Consider the following 19,359-nt stretch of genomic DNA (forward strand, 5'->3'; position numbering starts at 1 on the left):
ATTTTATACATGTTCATCTATGACCATATGTCAGATTTCTGGATAGGAAGGGCATACTTATGTACCTTAATGTTTTAAAATCATGGGTAATGCATAGGCCTACTTTTATTTAAAAGTTAAAAAAATTTACCTAAAATTACGATGGTATTACAGTTTATTAGGGGTTCAAGCGCTTAGCGCTGAAACCCTATTGTAATTATTAAGATTATATTATTATTATTATTATTATTATTATTCAGCCATAAAACTGATCGGGCAGAGCAAACCGTAAGGCCAAGAGACTTGAAACTTGGTCAGATGGTAGTAGTATTGCTCGCTACTCAGAAACACGGACTCGGCCAAATCGGTCAATAGGTGGCGCTACAGCGATCAAAAACGCGAAACTGCCCATAATATGGTGCTTTATACCATTGGAATCCATGGCTCAGACCAAACAAAACGTTTATCTCCGATTTCATTTCCGCCTATATACATTTTCCGCCATCTTGGATTTTTCATAAAACCTACTTTTGCGAACTAGTCCTAGGTTTTTCGTCCGATCGGGACCAAACCAGTGCCATACGATTCTATGGAGTCTCAATATCAAAAGTTATCAAAAAAAGTTTTAACTTTCGACTCGAGCTAGCTACGGTATGCGAAAACATCAGAGGAGTGGCCAATTTTACGTAAATGGCTATAACTCTTGAAGGAAATGAGATATCTTTACCAAACTTGGCATGCTTATGTAAGAGGTCAGTCTTTGGTCGCCTAGAAAAGTGGCAGGCTTTTGAGTGGTGGGGTTTTGTCACATGGTGGCACTATAATACCAAAAAAACATGAAATTGGCTGTAACTATGAAACCGTTAATCCTATTGACTTCAAAATTTGCATACATTGTCTTTGTCTCAGCTGCCATCATTCTGGACATTCACGTATGTTGAAAAACATGGCTGCCATCGGCCAATCACATTTCAGCAGCTATTACACAAGGTTAACAATGACCGATCGGAACGAAACTTGGTGGACCTATTTGACTCTTGGTCTGAAAGGGTTGTGCTAAGTTGTAAAAAAATAGGCCACTAGGTGGTGCTATCACGATTTTTGTAGGTGTTAATGGTTGTATATAATGCAGTGTTGTGAAAAAACACAAGTAATATATATCACCTGATATCTCTTCTCATTCTAAACAACTTTGCCTCAAGAAGCATTGTTGTCTGTCACACCGTTCGGTAAATATTTCAGTTAATGTTAAAAACCTACTTTTGCGAACTAGTCCTAGGTTTTTTGCCCGATCGGAACCAAACCAGTGCAGAAATATACTCTGGAGTCTGATTATCAATAATTATCAAAAAAAGTTGAAACTTCGACTCACGGTCACTAAGGGGTGCCAAAACATTCGAAAAGGGCAGGCCATTTTTCCTAAAATGGCTATAACACCTGAACGAAATGAGATATTTTCACCAACTCGGTACACATGTGGATGAGCTCAATCTGACGTCACAGTAAAAGAAAACGTGGAGTTTGGCCACTTGGTGGCACCATAACAGGAAAAAACATAGACAAGGTTAACGGAGGCCAATCAGCACAAAACTTGGTGGGCCTGTTCAACTCCTGGCCCTAGAGGTCTGTGAGAAATTTGAAAGAAATCGGCCAATGGATGGCGCTAACGAGTTTTACGCATCTGTGATCACGTGGTGTTTCACACATACACACAATGGCTGGTTCCCAATTCAAAGGCTGCATCCTTCAAAGGACTCAGACTTCAAAGGCCACGCCTTTGAAGCTCGGACTGAGCATTGTTAATTGGGACAGTCTAGCCTACGGAGGACTGATCTTGTCACCTAACAACTGTGACAGCTGCCGAGTGACTGTAACGTTTGTACTGGACTTTTTTGAAAATTATATTAAACTGTCTGAAAACAAAACAGTGTTCACAAACTGTCTAAATATTTTCACCATGGTCCATTTCTGTATATAATAAAGAGTATAAACTATATATAATCGCATCTTAGTAAGATATGTCAACATTTGAACCACTTTAAAGTGTTTTTTTTTTTTTTTTTACATTTGTATCATTAGATATTTGAATAAGTTGAAACGTTTAAATGTCTAATTCAGCAATTTTTCTCAAAAACTCCTGTCGTCACTGCCGTGCAATGAATTCTGGGGTAGGCAAGGCCGCGAAGGATCCATCTGTTGTGTCCTTCATTACACGGGAAATGAAGGATGCATTTGGAGGCCACATTTGAAGGAGCCTTCAAATTGGGACAGCCTTTGTCGCGCAGCAGTGATGCAATCGGCCTTCAAATGCGACCTTTGAAGGATGCAACTTTGCCTCAAGAACCACTGCTGTCAATCAAATCGTTCATTAAATATTCACGATTATGTAAGAAACCTACTTTTGTGAACTAGTCCTAGGTTTTTCGCTCAACCTCAATAAAACCAATGCAGTACAATTCTCTGGACTCTCTAGGTCAATAATTATCAAAAAAAAATTTTTTTTGAACTTTGGATAGAGTTGTCAGTGTCATTTAGAAAATGGCCGTGGTCAAGTGTACAAATAAGCCCATATTTCCTAAACAAAAACTCAGAACTTCACGAAAATGAGATGAGCATATGCGACATATGATTCTAAACAAGCATGCAGACTTTTATGGCGATCGGACCATAGGTGGCGCTATGAGCTTTAAAAAGCTTTAAAAACCATGTATTTCCTTAGTAAATTGCCTGTATTGGCTGTAAATAGTCTATCTATGATCTAAGTGGTTACATGCTTGCTAAATAAAACATAATACCTTTTCACTCATGTGCTTAAAGGACTTAAACCGCTTGAACCCCATTAATTGCTGCTCGCAGCTATATTTATTATTATTATTATGATTTATTTTTTACATGGTACAACAAAACGGTTATTTGGACATGTAAATACAATGGTAGCCTACATGTATATGGAAATCATTCAGTTAAAATTCAGTATGTGAAATCCAGTGCTGCGTAGATTATTTCTAAATTGTAACCTGGTACTAATTACACATGACTAAAATTGTAGTCAGTAAAGTAATCTTTAGATTACATTTTTAAGGTAATCTAATCTGATTGCTTTTGGATTACTTCAGAACTAATTCTTGTTTATTTGTTTGTACAATTTTGACTTGTTGCTTAAATACATTAAAGAAAACTTACTTAAAGGGATAGTTCACCAAAAAAGGAAAATTCTCTCATTATTTACTCACCCTCATGATATCCCAGGTGTGCATGACTTTCTCTCTTCAGCAGAACAGATTTGAAGAAAAATAGAAAAATATCTCAGCTCAGTAGGTCCTTAAAATATAAGTGGATGGTGATCCGACTTTTGAAGCAGCAAAAATCACAGACAGTCAGAATGTCATCGACTCCAGTGGTCAAATTAATGTCTTCTAAAGTGACTCAATCGCTTTTGGTGCAAAAAAGATCAATTTTTAATGACTTTTTAAATAATAACACTTGCATTTTAAGGACCACTGAGCTAAGATATTTTTCTTCAAATGTGTTCAAGTGAAGTTTTTTTTTTTTTTTTGAAGAAAAAGAGGGACAAGTCCAATAAATTTTTGTGGTTATCATCAATGTGGCTTAAATGCTGTCGATTGAGCTTAACTTGTATTGAACCCGGAATATTCCTTTAATGGATCAAAATATGAAAATGTATATGATTTGTGTGTGTGTGTGTGTGTGTGTGTGTGTGTGTGTGTGTGTTTTACTCACTATTTGTGTTTCTGAGTGAAATAAAAAAGGCAATTTCTCACACCTGTGGCTTTTTAAATTGCAATTAGTGTCTGTGTATAAATAGTCATTGAGTTTGTTAGCTCTCACGTGGATGCACTGAGCAGGCTAGATACTGAGCCATGGGGAGCAGAAAAGAACTGACAAAAGACCTGCGTAACAAGGTAATGGAACTTTATAAAGATGGAAAAGGATATAAAAAGATATCTAAAGCCTTGAAAATGCCAGTCAGTACTGTTCAATCACTTATTAAGAAGTGGAAAATGTGGGGATCTCTTGATACCAAGCCAAGGTCAGGTAGACCAAGAAAGATTTCAGCCACAACTGCCAGAAGAATTGTTCGGGATACAAAGAAAAACCCACAGGTAACCTCAGGAGAAATACAGGCTGCTGTGGAAAAATACAGTGTGATTGTATCAAGGAGCACAATACGACGATACTTGAACAGAAATGAGCTGCATGGTCGAGTTGCCAGAAAGAAGCCTTCACTGCGCCAATGCCACAAAAAATTCCAGTTGCAATATGCCCGACAACACCTTGACATGCCTCACGGCTTCTGGCACACTGTAATTTGGAGTGAGGAGACCAAAATAGAGCTTTATGGTCACAACCATAAGCACTATGTTTGGAGAGGGGTCAACAAGGCCTATTGTGAAAAAAATACCATCCCCACTGTGAAGCATGGTGGTGGCTCACTGATGTTTTGGTGGTGTGTGAGCTCTAAAGGCAATCTTGTGAAAATTGATGGCAAGATGAATGCAGCATGTTATCAGAAAATGCTGGCAGACAATTTGCTGCGCATGGGATGCTCTTGGACTTTCCAGCACGACAATGACCCTAAGCACAAGGCCGAGTTGACCCTCCAGTGGTTACAGCAGAAAAAGGTGAAGGTTCTGGAGCGGCCATCACAGTCTCCTGACCTTAATATCATCAAGCCACTCAAGGGAGATCTAAAAACGTGCGGTTCATGCAAGATGACCAAAGACTTTGCATGACCTGGAGGCATTTTGCCAAGACAAATGGGCAGCTATACCACCTGCAAGAATTTGGGGCCTCATAGACAACTATTACAAAAGACTGCACGTTGTCATTGATGCTAAAGGGGTCAATACACAGTATTAAGAACTAAGGGTTTTTTCTTTGTTGCCATGTTTTGTTTTATGATTGTGCGCATGATGGTGGTGGCGTAGTGGACTAAATCACTGAACTGGTAAATAAGAGGTTGTTGGTTCAATTCCCACAGCCACCACCATTGTGTCCTTGAGCAAGGCACTTAACTCCAGGTTGCTCCAGGGGGATTGTCCCTGTAATAAGGGTGCTGTAAGTTGCTTTGGATAAAAGTGTCTGCCAAATGCATAAATGTAAATGATTGTGCCATTCTGTTATAACCTACAGTTTAATGTGAATCCCATAAGAAATAAAAGAAATGTATTTTGCCTGCTCACTCATGTTTTCTTTAAAAATGGTACATATATTACCAATTCTCCAAGGGTATGCAAACTTTTGAGCACAACTGTAAATTGTGAAACTAAAACTAACTTTACCACAGTAATGCGCTTGGTTCAGCATTTATGTGTGGATTACAACTCCATCTTCAGTGTAATTATGGCTAGTTTGTCTAGAAGGCCTGTCCATTCAGCTTTTGGCTGATTTAGTGTGAACATTTTATAATATTTCGGGATTAACAAATTCTGAACAATTTACTGCATTTCTGGTCAAACGTTTTGTTTGATTTATATTCGCATTTACATTTACACATAGTCATAGTGGGGTTATTTTTATACTGTGATGGTGCACCTCTATTCAACGCTCCTGTGCATCTTGTCTTCCTGCTACACATGGAAGTGATGAAAGGAAAAAAGAAGGGCAAGGTGCAAGATAACCTAACCTGTATAGGATTACACTAAAATAAAATTTGTTTAGTCGTGGAATATACATTTCATCCACTGTTATAGTCTTTGACGTTGCAGGTTTCAGTGGTCACTATTATAAATGCTATCAGGGTCAATTATATCCCGACTTTTTGTTGTTGTTTCTTAAATCCCAAACTATGAATTTATTTACCTGTTTTTTTTTTTTTTTTGTTGTTGTTATTTTGACTGCGTGTTTTAAAATGCCTACCAAAGATTTACAATTCCGCCCCGCATTAGATGCCGGATGTGACGTTACACACATGCCCTCACAAGCATGGCTGCTTACAGGAGCGCAAGGTTTGGAAGGAGTTTAGCTGGTCTTTTAACGAGATCGTAAGTCGTCCCTGTTATATATTGTTTGCGTTTCTATATGATTTGAGCATTAGAATTATTATCTGACATTTATCATCTGGTGTGAAGCCCTTGCTTTCGTAACACTTTTACAGTGTCACTGACAAGGTCTGAGTGACGCACATGCAAGACTGTTAGTGGCCAAATAATCTCTTTAGTATTCTTAAATTAAAACATCATCACCATTATGTTCTACACTTTTCAAAATATGTTTTTAATGTCCTAGACTGGCCTTTGGCACAATTACTACAAAAGCCAGTCACTGTAAACAAACCCTTACAATAATGAATCATGGTAACCATAGTTTCCACCAAAATAACGTTGCTGTAATAGTTACGATTGTAAAACGATAACAGATTTATGCAGGACCTACTTTAAGTAGTGGTCTATTCTTTTCATGACAGATGTGACTAATACCAAGGAACCACAATGTACTAGTAACGATAACCGTGAACCGTGAAAATTTGTTGTATAAGGGACCATGTGTTTTGTCCATGTGTTTTCGATGCAGATTATGTAAGGCGTATCAAGAGAATGCCCCATTGTATATACCTGTACATTTGCAATTGATATGCAATACTTATATTAACCCTTTTGCGACCTTTGGGGCATTTTTGTCTTTTTCTTTTTTGTTTTTTCGATCATTTTGGCTGTGTTAATGCCAACGGCATAAATTATGCCAAAGGTGTGTATTTGTATAGTACACTGTGTACACAAAATAGTTACAATCAGGACCTTAAGGACAAAAATGTCCCCATTGAAACCCATCAAAACAGCAATATTTGATACCAGTGCCATTAAATCATAAAATCATGAATTCTTTGATATTATGCTTTCATTCCGGAGCCCTGATATTTTACACCAGATGGCGCTGTTTTTCTCATGTTTAGCCTATGGAGCAAATACATGCTTTTTTCCTGTTTTCTGTTTGCTGTATTATAGAGCACTGCAGGCCAGTTGAATAAATGATGCAGCTAAAATTGTGTGGGTGTGTTGGTGTGGATGTCAGAGTGTGTTTTGTATGTGTGTATTGAGAAATATATATGTGTGTGTGTGTAAAAAAACAACAGTGGCATTATGTAAACAAACTGGCATTTAAAGGGTTAAAATGAATGAATATTTGGTAGTTATGATCAGGACTGATGTTGGTTAAAAAATCGAAAGTGGAAATTGACAGTGAAAGTGGAAAATAATATTAATATATAATGTTTTTATGGCAGTTTTATGATGCTGACATTTTTGTCGTCTAAGATCCTGAGTGTGATTTTTATTTTTATATTATATATTAATATTATTTTCCACTTTCACTGACTTAGATGTGCAGTGTCACATTAAAAAAAAAAAAAAAAAAAAAATATATATATATATATATATATATATATATATATATATATATATATATATATATATATAATTTTTATTTATTTATTTTTTAAATGTGACACTGCACAAAAAATAATAATGCATCAAAATCAACGTTGTTGCCAATCATTGACATATCCCAGACTGTGATAATTAACCCCCCACAAAAAATAAATAAATACAAAATTCCCCTTAGCATTTAGTATATGGAAAATAATAAATTTTTGGTGTGTGTGTTTTTCATAAAATACAACAGTGGCATTATATAAACAAACTGGTATTTAAAGGGTTAAAATCCTGAAAATGAATGAATATTTGGTAGTTATGATCAGGACTGATGATGGTTTAAAAAATTAACTAATTGAAAGTGGAAAATAATATTAATATATATTATTATTATGGCAGTTTTTTGACGCTGACATTTTTGTCCTCTAAGGTCCTCTGAGTAACTTTTTTAAATTGACGCACAAGGGTTAATGTGATTATCCATGCTTGAAGGTATCCTTTATGCAGTTATCATGGAACAGGGCTCAGCAGACCTGCCCTTAACACAGTGGGCAAAAGTGCACTGCCAAAGCAAACAACCACCATGTTTAGTAAGTATTACAACCAAACCAGCTTAAACTTCACGTTAAAATGTTTGATAATCTCTTAACTTCATTTCCCATCTCTCATCTCATCAAGTCAGAAACATGTTTATTCAGACTCAAGTCACCCCAAACCCAAATAGTCTGAAGTTTCTTCCTGGTCGCATGGTGCTGGAATCAGGAACCATGGACTTTGCTGGACCCAGAGATGCTTATTGTTCACCCTTGGCAAGGTAGAGTCTTTGTTTACATCCTTTTTAACAAGAAAATCTATGCATATGTAGAAAAAAGTACAGGCAAGGCACAATATGAGTTGAAGTTGATGTAATGAGCTGTTCATTTTTTTATGTATAAATAATTCTCTATTAAGAAAGCTAAAATCAGCTTAAAGCTGGTGTTAGCATTTCCTGCATCACTAGTGGCATTGGAATTGCAAAAAATAGCTAGATATGTTTATTTTCTGAGGAAAATATGAGTGGCATTTGAAAAATGCTTGGATGTTGTGGGTAGGTTGCTATGGCTTAGCTGTGCGGTTGCTAAGGTGTTCTGAGAGGTTTTAGCATGTTCCTGGTTGCTAGGGTGTTCTAGGTGGTTGCTTACTGCACACAAAAAGCTCCTTCAAAAGTCCCACCTCAGACTCACGCCATTGGTTGAGGTTGGCAGAGAGCCACCTTCAAGTTTTCTGACTGGCTCACACATTGTGCTCGGTTTCCTCTTTGCTGTTTTCAGATCATAGAGCTGTTTTGACGGTTGTCTGTCTGGTAGCAGGGACATTTTATGTGGTATTAAAAAAAAAAACAAAACAAAAAACAATCGCTCGGAGCAGCTTTAAATCCAGAATTCCCTTTGTGTGATTGTACCTGTGCGTCTTAATGAATCACTATGCTCTAGAATTTAGAGGTCGACAGATAGAGGATTTTGAGGATACCAATAACTAAGGTGGTGGAAAAGGCAGAAAACCGATTAATCGGGTGATACTTTTTTCAAATCGATTTATATAATAATAATAAAAAAAAAAATCTTAGTCTTTCCTTACTATGGCGGGCACAGACATTGAGGCTAAAAGAGCCGAAAATGAATAAAATTGCAAAAGCAGTTTATTGTGCAACCAAAATCCCAATAATAACCAGAGAAATTAAGATTTGGTGCATAAGGCGGGACTTTTTACTATATACAAGCCCGAAATACACCGGGGAATCTTATTTTGAAATGATAGAGACTTGGCTAACTTACAATGCTCTATACGTATACGTATATGTATATAATGCCAGTTTCGGAGTTTGTAGTTATTTACATGACCTGCTTCCATATTATTTTAACTTTATTAAAGCTATATCTCATTAAATAAAACTGCATTAAAGATGTAATGCCTGGGTGTTTCCTTTAAAGATGTTCGACATGCAAGTTTTGCTTCAGCGGAGCGGCAGCTCCAGTTCCATTTATTCCACAAAGAGAATGCATCTGTATTTACTTATTTTGTATTTTTGCATTATAATTCCCTCATACTTTGTGATCTACATCACCTTAAGCTGTCTGGAAAGTTTAGAGTGCATCTGGAAAGTGAGCTGTGTAATTCTTCCTCTCCTCAGTCAGGCGCGAGCTGCAGTGCTGTTTTCGCGTGTCATTGTTAGAGTTTAATGTGATCTCATGTTACGTTAAATGAGATCAAAGGACTATTTGACAAAGGAAATTTTTTTGACAATTTTGTTTATTGTCGACGTTGTCGAACTTTTTCAGTTCTGCCCACAAATCTTCTATCGGACTGAGGTCAGGGCTTTGTGATGGCCACTCCAATACCTTGACTTAGTTGTCCTTAAGCCATTTTGCCACAAATTTGGAGGTATGCTTGGGGTCATTGTCCATTTGGAAGACCCATTTGCGATGAGCTTTAATTTCCTGGCTTATGTCTTGAGATGTTGCTTCAATATATCCACATCATTTTCCTTCCTCATGATGCCATCTATTTTGTGAAGTGCATCAGTCCCTCTTGCAGCAAAGCACCGCCACTACATGATGCTGCTACCCCCATGCTTCACGGTTGAGATGGTGTTCTTCGTCTTGCAAGCCTCACCCTTTTTCCTCCAAACATAACAATGGTCATTATGGCCAAACAGTTCAATTTTTGTTTCATCAGACCAGAGGACATTTCTCCAAAAAGTAAGATCTTTGTCCCCACGTGCACTTGCAAACTCTAGTCTGGCTTTTTTATGGCAGTTTTGGAGCAGTGGTTCTTCCTTGCTGAGCATCCTTTCAGGTTATATCGATATAGGACTCGTTTTACTGTGGATATAGATACTTGTCTACCTGTTTCCTCCAGTATCTTCACAAGGTCTTTTGCTGTTGTTCTGGGATTGATTTGCACTTTTCGTACCAAACTACATTCATCTCTAGGAGACAGAATGCATCTCCTTCCTGAGTGGTATGATGGCTGCGTAGTCCCATGGTGTTTATACTTGCGTACTATTGTTTGTACAAATGAACATGGTACCTTCAGGCATTTGGAAATTGCTCCCAAGGATGAACCAGACTTGTGGAGGTCCACCATTTTTTTTCTGAGGTCTTGGCCTGATTTCTTTTGATTTTTCTCATGAAGTTTGAAGGAAGGCCTTAAAATACATCCACAGGTACACCTCCAATTGACTCCAATTAGCCAGAAGCTAATTGGCTAATTGCCTAAATGCATGACATCATTTTCTGGAATTTTCCAAGCTGCTTAAATGCACAGTTAACTTAGTGTATGTAAATTTCTGACCCACTGGAATTGTGATATAGTCAATTAAAAGTGAAACAATCTGTCTGTAAACAATAGATGGAAAAATTACTCGTGTCATGCACAAAGTAGATGTCTTAAATGACTTGCCAAAACTATAGTTTGCTAATATTAAATCTGTGGAGTGCTTAAAAAATTTGTTTTAATGACTTCAGATTTCAACTGTGTGTTCATTAAGTGTGAGTGATACTGTTCCTTTGTTCTTCAGGCAGTTGTTCAGAATTGATGGAGTCAAGAGTGTTTTCCTGGGCCCTGACTTCATAACCATTACTAAGGTAAAGAGTCTACCCTGTTTTTTTAAAACACTTTTTAATTTATTTTTTACCATTAGGGGACAATGAGGTACGATGAGTTAGTAAAACTGTGTGATTCCTTAATCTAGCAAATGGTGCATAATTTTTTGCATGTCAAAGTAATTGTTCTACATGGCAGGCATAATGAATTTTATGTCAAAGCAACATTTTTCAGGTCTAAAAATATGTATCATACATGTCGGTGAGTAAAACAAACCATATAAATTAATTGTCTAAAGAGTAATTATTCTTTAGTCAAGTTTTTTTAGTCAGGTTTTCCTGGGTCAAAAATGGTCTTTGGTGGCAGCTGACATGGGTTATTACATAATTGCAGTTAATTAATATTTAAAGTAATTATGTAGTTGCATAGCATGCATACACTGGATATACAAGTTATTTTTTAATTATATAAACATCTGGAACCTTTTGTATTTAACAATTTGATTTAATAAAGACTTGATTTCTAGGACTAGTTATCTTCTGACTACCTAAATATAGCACTTTAATGAGGTGAGACTGTGGTTTTAGTGAAAATATGTGTTCCTACTCAAAGTTATAGTTCACACAAAAATAAAAATTCTCTCAATTTCATCAACTTGCCATTTGCAGTCTTTAGGCACGATCATGATTTTAAGCTCGATTACACTTCCTGTAGCTTGACGCATCCGCAGATGGTGCTAGGAAGTTTAATCGAGCTTGAAATCGTGATCGCAAAGGAGACTGCTGATGTTAAGATTTCATTTTTGGGTGAATTGATGAGGTGGAGTTTAAAAACCTTTTGTTTTGGCGCATGACACCGTGTTGTAGTTTTCCTCGTCAGTGGTGGTTAGAATGATGGGCAGTGTAGCCGTTTGAGATGTTTGACTTCGTCCATACCGCTTCGAAGTAAAAAAACAAACTTCTCAGTATTATTCAAATTGGTAACAAATGTTTTGTAGTCTGCGGCGCGATATCAAGAGAAGCCAAATTGAGTTGTGCAAGTGATCCTGCTCTGTACTCTCCTGTCTCTGGTGCACAAATATCGGGAGGCCTGCTGGACTCGTGCGCACTACACTAATGTGAAACAGACGCGCGTTCAGATAAGAAGCATATTTAGCGCTTATGAAGCGCCGACGCTAGATGAATGTAATTTTAATGCAGGAAAACTTTGGTGATGAAGTATTAAATAAGTCAGAAGTTCAGGGTAAAATGTGTCAGTGGCCAAAGTAATAGCCCAACAAATAGCTTTGCCTCCAAATGCAGGAAAAACTATTCTAAAATAATGTTGAAAATTGTTTCACTACATTAAAAAAAATAAATTCTGAATATTTTTTTCATGGCTGGTTTATGAACATACGAATAATGTGCAGCAAAATGAGACTTTGGAACTGGATTGTGCATTAGTAAATTGTTTTAACTTGTATATGTTCAGAAGTTTCATTTATAAATCATTCAGTGTATTCCCAATGATTCAACTCATCCCGTGACATGACATTGGACTTATTTTTGATTAGTTGTATTTCAATGGCCCTATGTTGATGCTATCTTCTAGTTTCCATTGATAGCAGACATCCTGAAATATAATTAGGTGCATTAGTTTTACCTCTATCCCATTTCTCCTTGCCCGGAATAGAGGACAGCTTAAGCACAAAGTGGCACAGCTTACCCCACTCTCCCCTCTTCGTTTAGGCTCATGCAGACACAGAGTGGAAGGTGATCAAACCAGACGTCTTCGCCACCATTATGGACTTCTTCACCTCTGGACTACCTGTCGTCAATGAGGCAGATGCTCCACGTGCAGACACAGGTTCAACATCATACTCTCTCATGCTTGTTTTGAAATCATCCCTAAACATCTCTTTAAACATCTTGTATGTGTTGAACTTCTGCAGCTCCTTCGGAGGATGATGACGAGGTGGTTGCCATGATTAAGGAATTGCTGGACACACGCATAAGGTACCAAAAAAAAAACATACTTTCGTGATTATATTCAATGCGGCCTTTACATTCGCTTTTCATGTTGCCTTTAAATTTAGTACATTTAAAAGACTCTGTTCCAAAGCTTAGTAAGCTCCTTCATTACCTACTTCTAATTTTGGCAGCATTCTTCTAAGGCAGCATGCTAACTGAAATGTATACCTAATAAGTGACTGATTTTGAACACACTACATGGGCAGCAAGTGTGTCATACAAATAGTCCTTGACTGTTTCCAGTAAAGTTTGGCATAGCATTTTATTACATACATAGCACAGTAGGGATGTCAGAAATATATGTGCTTTGGTACCATATGCACTTCATGGTCAAAATGCCCGTCTGATGCGGTAGTAGTGTAAACACAGTCAAGTGATTGCAAACGGGTGGAGCAAAAACATTAATCTGAGCATTAGACCTTGCAGTGGCTATCTGTTATGTTGTCATTATTCAAACAACAACACTGAGAAGAAAACAACTCAATGTTTATTTTATTATTATAATTTTTTTATTACTGTTCTTAGTTTACTTTCTATTTTATTATAACTGAATAATTACTTACTAACCTGAGTAATAACTTGAAAACCTGAAGCAGTGTTTATAGAATGAGAAACATTTGGAAAAAAGCATGACCTTGTTTTAATTTATTATTTACATTAATATTGAACTTTTTTAATGGGCTAAAGGAGTGCACATTACCTATTTTTGCTGTGGTATAGAGCTTTTCAGGTTGTAGTCCAAAAATCAGGAAGAGAACTCGCTATGGGTTCCCTCGGGATTTTCCTGTGGGTTTTTATAATGGCAGTTTTGGATTTCTGAGTAAAATAAGGGGTGTGGTAAACATTACTTTAAGATATGAGGACGTTTTGTTCTACAACATACAGTAAATTACACACAGTCATACCCCAAACGTGAATTCCAGGTTCGTCTACAAATAGACGACCTATTGAAATTGGTATTGAAAATTTTGACACCCAAACGAGCTCTCACTGGTGCATTCATGAGAGTTAACGAGAGAAGTATTAAAGGGATAGTTCACCCAAAAATAGAAATTCTCTCATCATTTACTCACCCTCATGCCATTACAGATATGTATCTTCTGCTGAACACAAATGAAGATTTTTAGAAGAATATCTCAGCTCTGTAGGTCCATACAATACAAGTGAATGGTGGCCAGAACTTTGAAGCAAAATAAAGGCAGCATAAAAGTAATCCATACGACTCATGTGTTTAAATCCATGTCTTCAGAAGTGATATGATAGGTGTGGGTGAGAAACAGATCAATATTTAAGTCCTTTTTTTTTGCTAAACCTCCATTTACACCTTCACTTTCTTCTTTTGTTTTTTTCGCATTCTTCGTGCATATCGCCACCTACTGGGCAGGGAGGAGAATTTGATATTTATAGGGTTCTAGATTCTCTAATTAAGCATTTGTGTAATTCCAAATATGCTTGGCCGCTAAAAGTTATAATCCAAGTCTAAAGTAATCTCATAACACCATTTTTTTAAAATTTTGGACAGAAGAGTGTCTTTCTTCAGTATACCCCAAAATAAATGCCTTTGATTTTACTTCAGAAGGGCAGCAACATTCTTGTATTTTCTTGTTATCTGTCAGGCCCACAGTGCAGGAGGATGGTGGTGATGTGCTGTATCATGGTTTTGAGGATGGTATTGTGAAGCTGAAGCTGCAGGGCTCCTGCACTAGCTGTCCCAGCTCCATCATCACACTGAAGAGCGGCATCCAGAACATGCTGCAGTTCTATGTTCCTGAGGTGGAAGGAGTTGAGCAGGTGAAACAGTGCTGTGTAATGCAATTTTTGGGTGATTTTGGATCAACAGTGTTTTTTCTTTTTTGTGGCAGGACCATATTTATAGTAAAACCTTAGTTACAGTGGTAAATAGAGTTGTCATATTCCCAGAGAGCAGAGGTATTCAGCTGAAGCGGCATCTGTGGCTCAGACCTCACTGCAGAAATGACGTGTATCTAAGCCCAGTGCTGCAATAGGGCTGTTATGTCAGTTAGTGCCCATCTCACATGTACAGTATGTGAATTAAATTACGATTTTCAGATTAATCTTTTGTTACATGCTTTTGGAGCATCTCTCTTTGGTAACATTGTGTCATAAACACAGCATTTTTAGGACGCTGTGCCAAGTTAAACTTTGTTTGAAACTTAGAAAAACGCATCTTGAGAACCTTGCATTTGGAGTTGCACTCCGTTCAGCTGTGTTAGAATGCAAAAATGCATCCTCAACTTGTGCTGTCTGCTGTCATGTGGTTTGCCTGTACAGCTGGGGTTGTGCTTACTGCCCTCTGCTGACTGACACTCTTAAAAACATATATGTGAACATTCCTTATTACGCTCCGGGGGCAAGATTAATTGCGTTAATTTTAACACGTCATTTTTTTAACCAATTAATCGCATTGATTTAATGTGTTAAATCGACAGTCCTAATCTAACTATATTCATATTTTATTAAGATGTTATGTGGTATAATAAAGTGTTTCTCAGCTGATCTTCTGTCCCTTTAATCTTTTTAGGTGAAGGATGAGGATGTGGATGTAGAAAAGGAAGTCCAGGCATGAGTTCAGCTGGCCAGTGTCAGGGCTGTGGACTAGATTCATTGTTGCACTACCCAACAGCCCCCTCTCCCTTCACTGTTCAATCATGTAGAAGGTGACTTGGGTTTGGTATAGGCTGCTCAGTTACACAGCTGTAAGGAAAACTGACAAATATGTGTGTCCTTGCAGTTCTTTAACAGTATATAGCTAAAGATATTAATATTGTTGCTCCAAGCATGCAGCACAATGTTTGTTTTTTTCATGCAAGTTTGGATCAACAATGTTTGGTCATTGCTGAAAAAGGTTGTTATCACATAATATTTTAAGGATTAGTATTGGTTTTGAAACCATTTGCACTGTTTAAGGCTCTTAAAACAAATAGGAGAATTTTCTGTATGTGTCAATAAATTATATGCAATATGCTTTTCCCTGACAGATTTGTAAATATTCTTATGGGAATCTACTTGTTTCATGGTCAAACGATTCTTAGGTGATGTACACACTTACCAAAATGCTTGAAGTTGTAATAGAGCAAAATGTTTGGTTGTGTTTTTTATGTCTAGTTGTTGCTCTGTATGCTTGCAATTACACAATACGCACAAATACAAATTTTGCCAGGATTATATTTTGTTTCCTTAAATTACTTCTTTCTGTGTACGAATCCTGATTGTATTTTAGGTCATTCTTCAGTTTCAGTGGCATTTCTACACTGTAAAAACAAAATCCCGTTGTTTTTACAAAACAAAACTGGCAGCTGTGGTTGCCAGAATAATTATGTAAAAATGTAAACAACTTTACAGAACAACCTGTACATTTTACAGTTTAAAACTTTAATATATAAATAATATATTTAAATTTACTGTAAAAAACAAAATGTCATAAACTTGATATTAACCTTCTGAAACTGTACAAATCTGCTTTTTACTTTATAACGTATTATTTATCATCATAAAAATGACAGAAGCGCACATGATGACATGAAGTTCACCAATAGTGGCTCTTCCAGGAGCAATGACCAATAAACATGTAGAGACAGTGCTCAGTGTCACTCACACACTCTAAACACCATCAGGATAACACATGAGAAATTAAAATAATGCAGTAAACATGAACTAAACTACAGTTCTGTGCAAAAGTTTTAGACTCTTGTGAAAAATGTTGCATAGTGAGAAAGTCTTCAAAAATAATGACATAAATAGTTTTCATTTATCACTTAATGTCATACAAAGTCCAGTAAACATAGAAAAGCTAAATCAATATTTGTTGTGACCACCTTCACCTTTAAAACAGCACCAATTCTCTTAGGTACACATGGACACAGTTTTTCTTGGTTGTTGGCAGATAGGATGTTCCAAGCTTCTTGGAGAATTTGCCGCAGTTCTGTTAAGTCTGTCTCAATTGCGTCTGTCTCTATATGTAATCTCAGACTGACACGATGTTCAGTGGGGGACTTTGTGAGGGCCATGACATCTGTTGCAGGGCTCCCTGTTCTTCTATTCTAAACTTTTCTATTTGCAAAAGAAATGTTTGGGAGTCTGAAATGTATTTTTCCTATTGACACACTAAAGCTGAAGATATAAATAACCATCTTAAGGCAAATGCTTTTTTGAAGCATCTTATGTGCCTAAGACTTCTGCACAGTACTGTACATCAAATATAAAACAGAACACCCCAATGTACATAACTGATTTTAAAAATAAGAAGAAACAACTATTCCCATAAAATATAATGAAATATGATGGGGCATGCAGGGAATTGTGGGAATGCCCAATTATTGTTTTTTACTGTAATTTTAACAATCATTTACTGTAAGAAGTACATGTACTCTCTTGTTAAACAATGTAAATTTTTACCATTATACAGGAAAATCATACTTTTTACATCTAAAAAAATTTAATATTTACAACATTTTATTGTAAAAACTACTTGTCTTTTAAAATATATTATTTTTTTACAGTATATTTTACAGTTAATACTCGTTAATCAGTTAACGTTTTTTCTGTAGCATTTTTACAGTCTTTTACCATTAAAATTACAGACATTTTTTACAGTGTACATATTTTAATGATAATAATATTTTAAACCTAACATACTATATCAGTCACGATCTTATTTTTTCAATTCATGCAAGGTTACATAAAATTTTAAAAAATACGTTAATTTACCATTGGCTAACATCATTTTTTGTCAGCATAGTTGCATGTAATTAAATGTCATATGAACCAATAACAGTAACTTCCTGATTGTATTATTTAATATGGAGAATAAAATGGCAAAAACAAAGTTAACTTTGATTTTAGTATCACTTAATTAACAATATTTTCAAAGACATTTTGTTTAACTATTTATAATAAGCGGCATAACAGGGACCTGAGAATAACAAATTCGTGTTTGTTTGTTTTTTCATGGATTTGTTTAAAAAAAAAAAAACTTTAGAAACATGTAAGATTGTGGCTCTCTCCTCAGAGACATTTAACCTGATGAAAGGGTTAAAAGAGAGTGTGTTTTCAACAGAAATTCCTTCGGTGTAGCTATTACATTACAGTAACACCACTTACATTAATATTTTGGTCAATTTCCTTTAATTATTAAATAGTACTTTAATAATTGGACTTAAAGTCTTTTTTTTTTGCTCCTTTAATACTATTTTTAAACTTGGAAATTGTCTCTATTCAGCAACATTATAGAGTATTGACATATAGGGGTATTTTCGTTTTCAAAAACACTTTCAAAATTAAATTAAGTGTAAATAATAAAAATAAGATCATCTAGATTCTAGATGATTTCAAGTTACCATTTAAAAAGTGTTATAAATCATGGTTTTCGATAGGAATTCTGTACGTTGCAGTTTGACTTGTCTGATAGCATCTGCCACCGTAATTGTAGAATGACTCTTTTATTTATAAAGGCTCATTAAATGCTTTGGTTGTGTTCAATTGATTTGGTTTTTAGTAAATGTAAAACTGTCGTGCCTAGAGGTGATATTTCAAATAAATGATCTAATAACAGAAGCATTTTCTAGGGTTCAGTGTTCTGAAAGCTGGATTATTCTGCTTTATATCAAGTTATATTCATACGGCTGTTTCATTTCATCAGTGTTACTTTCAGTGATTTTCCTGCCCTTGAATAAGATTGTCAAATATTGATTAGGTCTTGATTTCTGTAGGTCTTGAAACCTGAACATACAGTCCATGTAACTGTTCTTTAACTGTATATGATTTAAATTCCATGCATTTAATTCCAAACCAGGTTGTAACAAAAGTTGTACTGTAATTAAAATGACAAATCTTGCGGCCATCTGATGAATTTTGCACTGAAAACGGCACCAAACCCTTCAGTTGTTTGTGGATATCAAAATGCTCAGCAATGTCCCCTGTTTAAAAATAAAGTGCATTGTCAAGTTACAGCTTAAGATTGTTTTAGTAAAACTCAAAACCTAAAACTTGATTTGTGAATGGAAAAACATTCCTTCATTTAACTGTGCAGATGAACAAGTGTACTTGTACAATTCTATTTTCAGTGTTAACATACCACTCGCACTACTTGCACAACAAAATGACATAGAATAGTGCAGAAGTGTATGATTTGGGACACACTTTTTGTAACATCTGAGCTAAAAAAAAAAACCTAGACCATGTGCAACAAATGAAACAGAACACTGGTGTCTCGAGATGCATTTATGAAAATGTACGTTCTTTTTAACTTGACTTGGTGTCTAAAAAAGACGATCCTGTACGCGACGCTGAAATAGGAAATGTTGACATGCAGCGAAATGGTCAAAGATGTTTGTTTCTTTATCTCACCTTAAACTGATGCGAACCTGGCCCAAAAC

At 36.1% G+C, this 19,359-nt stretch overlaps 1 protein-coding gene across 1 annotated transcript; it reads left to right on the forward strand.

Annotated features, from left to right (window-relative positions):
• Positions 1 to 5,890: 5,890 nt before the first annotated feature.
• Positions 5,891 to 18,974, forward strand: LOC127424686 (NFU1 iron-sulfur cluster scaffold homolog, mitochondrial-like). The gene is made up of 8 exons (XM_051670077.1): positions 5,891 to 5,984; positions 7,863 to 7,960; positions 8,049 to 8,184; positions 10,930 to 10,996; positions 12,683 to 12,800; positions 12,886 to 12,949; positions 14,581 to 14,755; positions 15,507 to 18,974. Exons 1-8 carry the CDS (start codon positions 5,926 to 5,928, stop codon positions 15,549 to 15,551), a joined length of 762 nt encoding a protein of 253 aa, XP_051526037.1. The 5' UTR covers positions 5,891 to 5,925; the 3' UTR covers positions 15,552 to 18,974.
• The last annotated feature ends 385 nt before the right edge of the window (positions 18,975 to 19,359 follow it).

This window comes from Myxocyprinus asiaticus, chromosome 33 (assembly GCF_019703515.2).
Source record: "Myxocyprinus asiaticus isolate MX2 ecotype Aquarium Trade chromosome 33, UBuf_Myxa_2, whole genome shotgun sequence".
Classification (NCBI taxonomy): Eukaryota; Metazoa; Chordata; class Actinopteri; order Cypriniformes; family Catostomidae; genus Myxocyprinus; species Myxocyprinus asiaticus.

Excerpts from the sequence above, each read along its gene's own strand:
- LOC127424686 (XM_051670077.1), top strand. The coding sequence starts at position 5,926 with ATGGCTGCTTACAGGAGCGCAAGGTTTGGAAGGAGTTTAGCTGGTCTT. Across the intron at positions 7,961-8,048 it reads GCAAACAACCACCATGTTTA|TCAGAAACATGTTTATTCAG; the intron begins GTAAGTATTACA and ends CATCTCATCAAG. Across the intron at positions 14,756-15,506 it reads AGGTGGAAGGAGTTGAGCAG|GTGAAGGATGAGGATGTGGA; the intron begins GTGAAACAGTGC and ends TAATCTTTTTAG.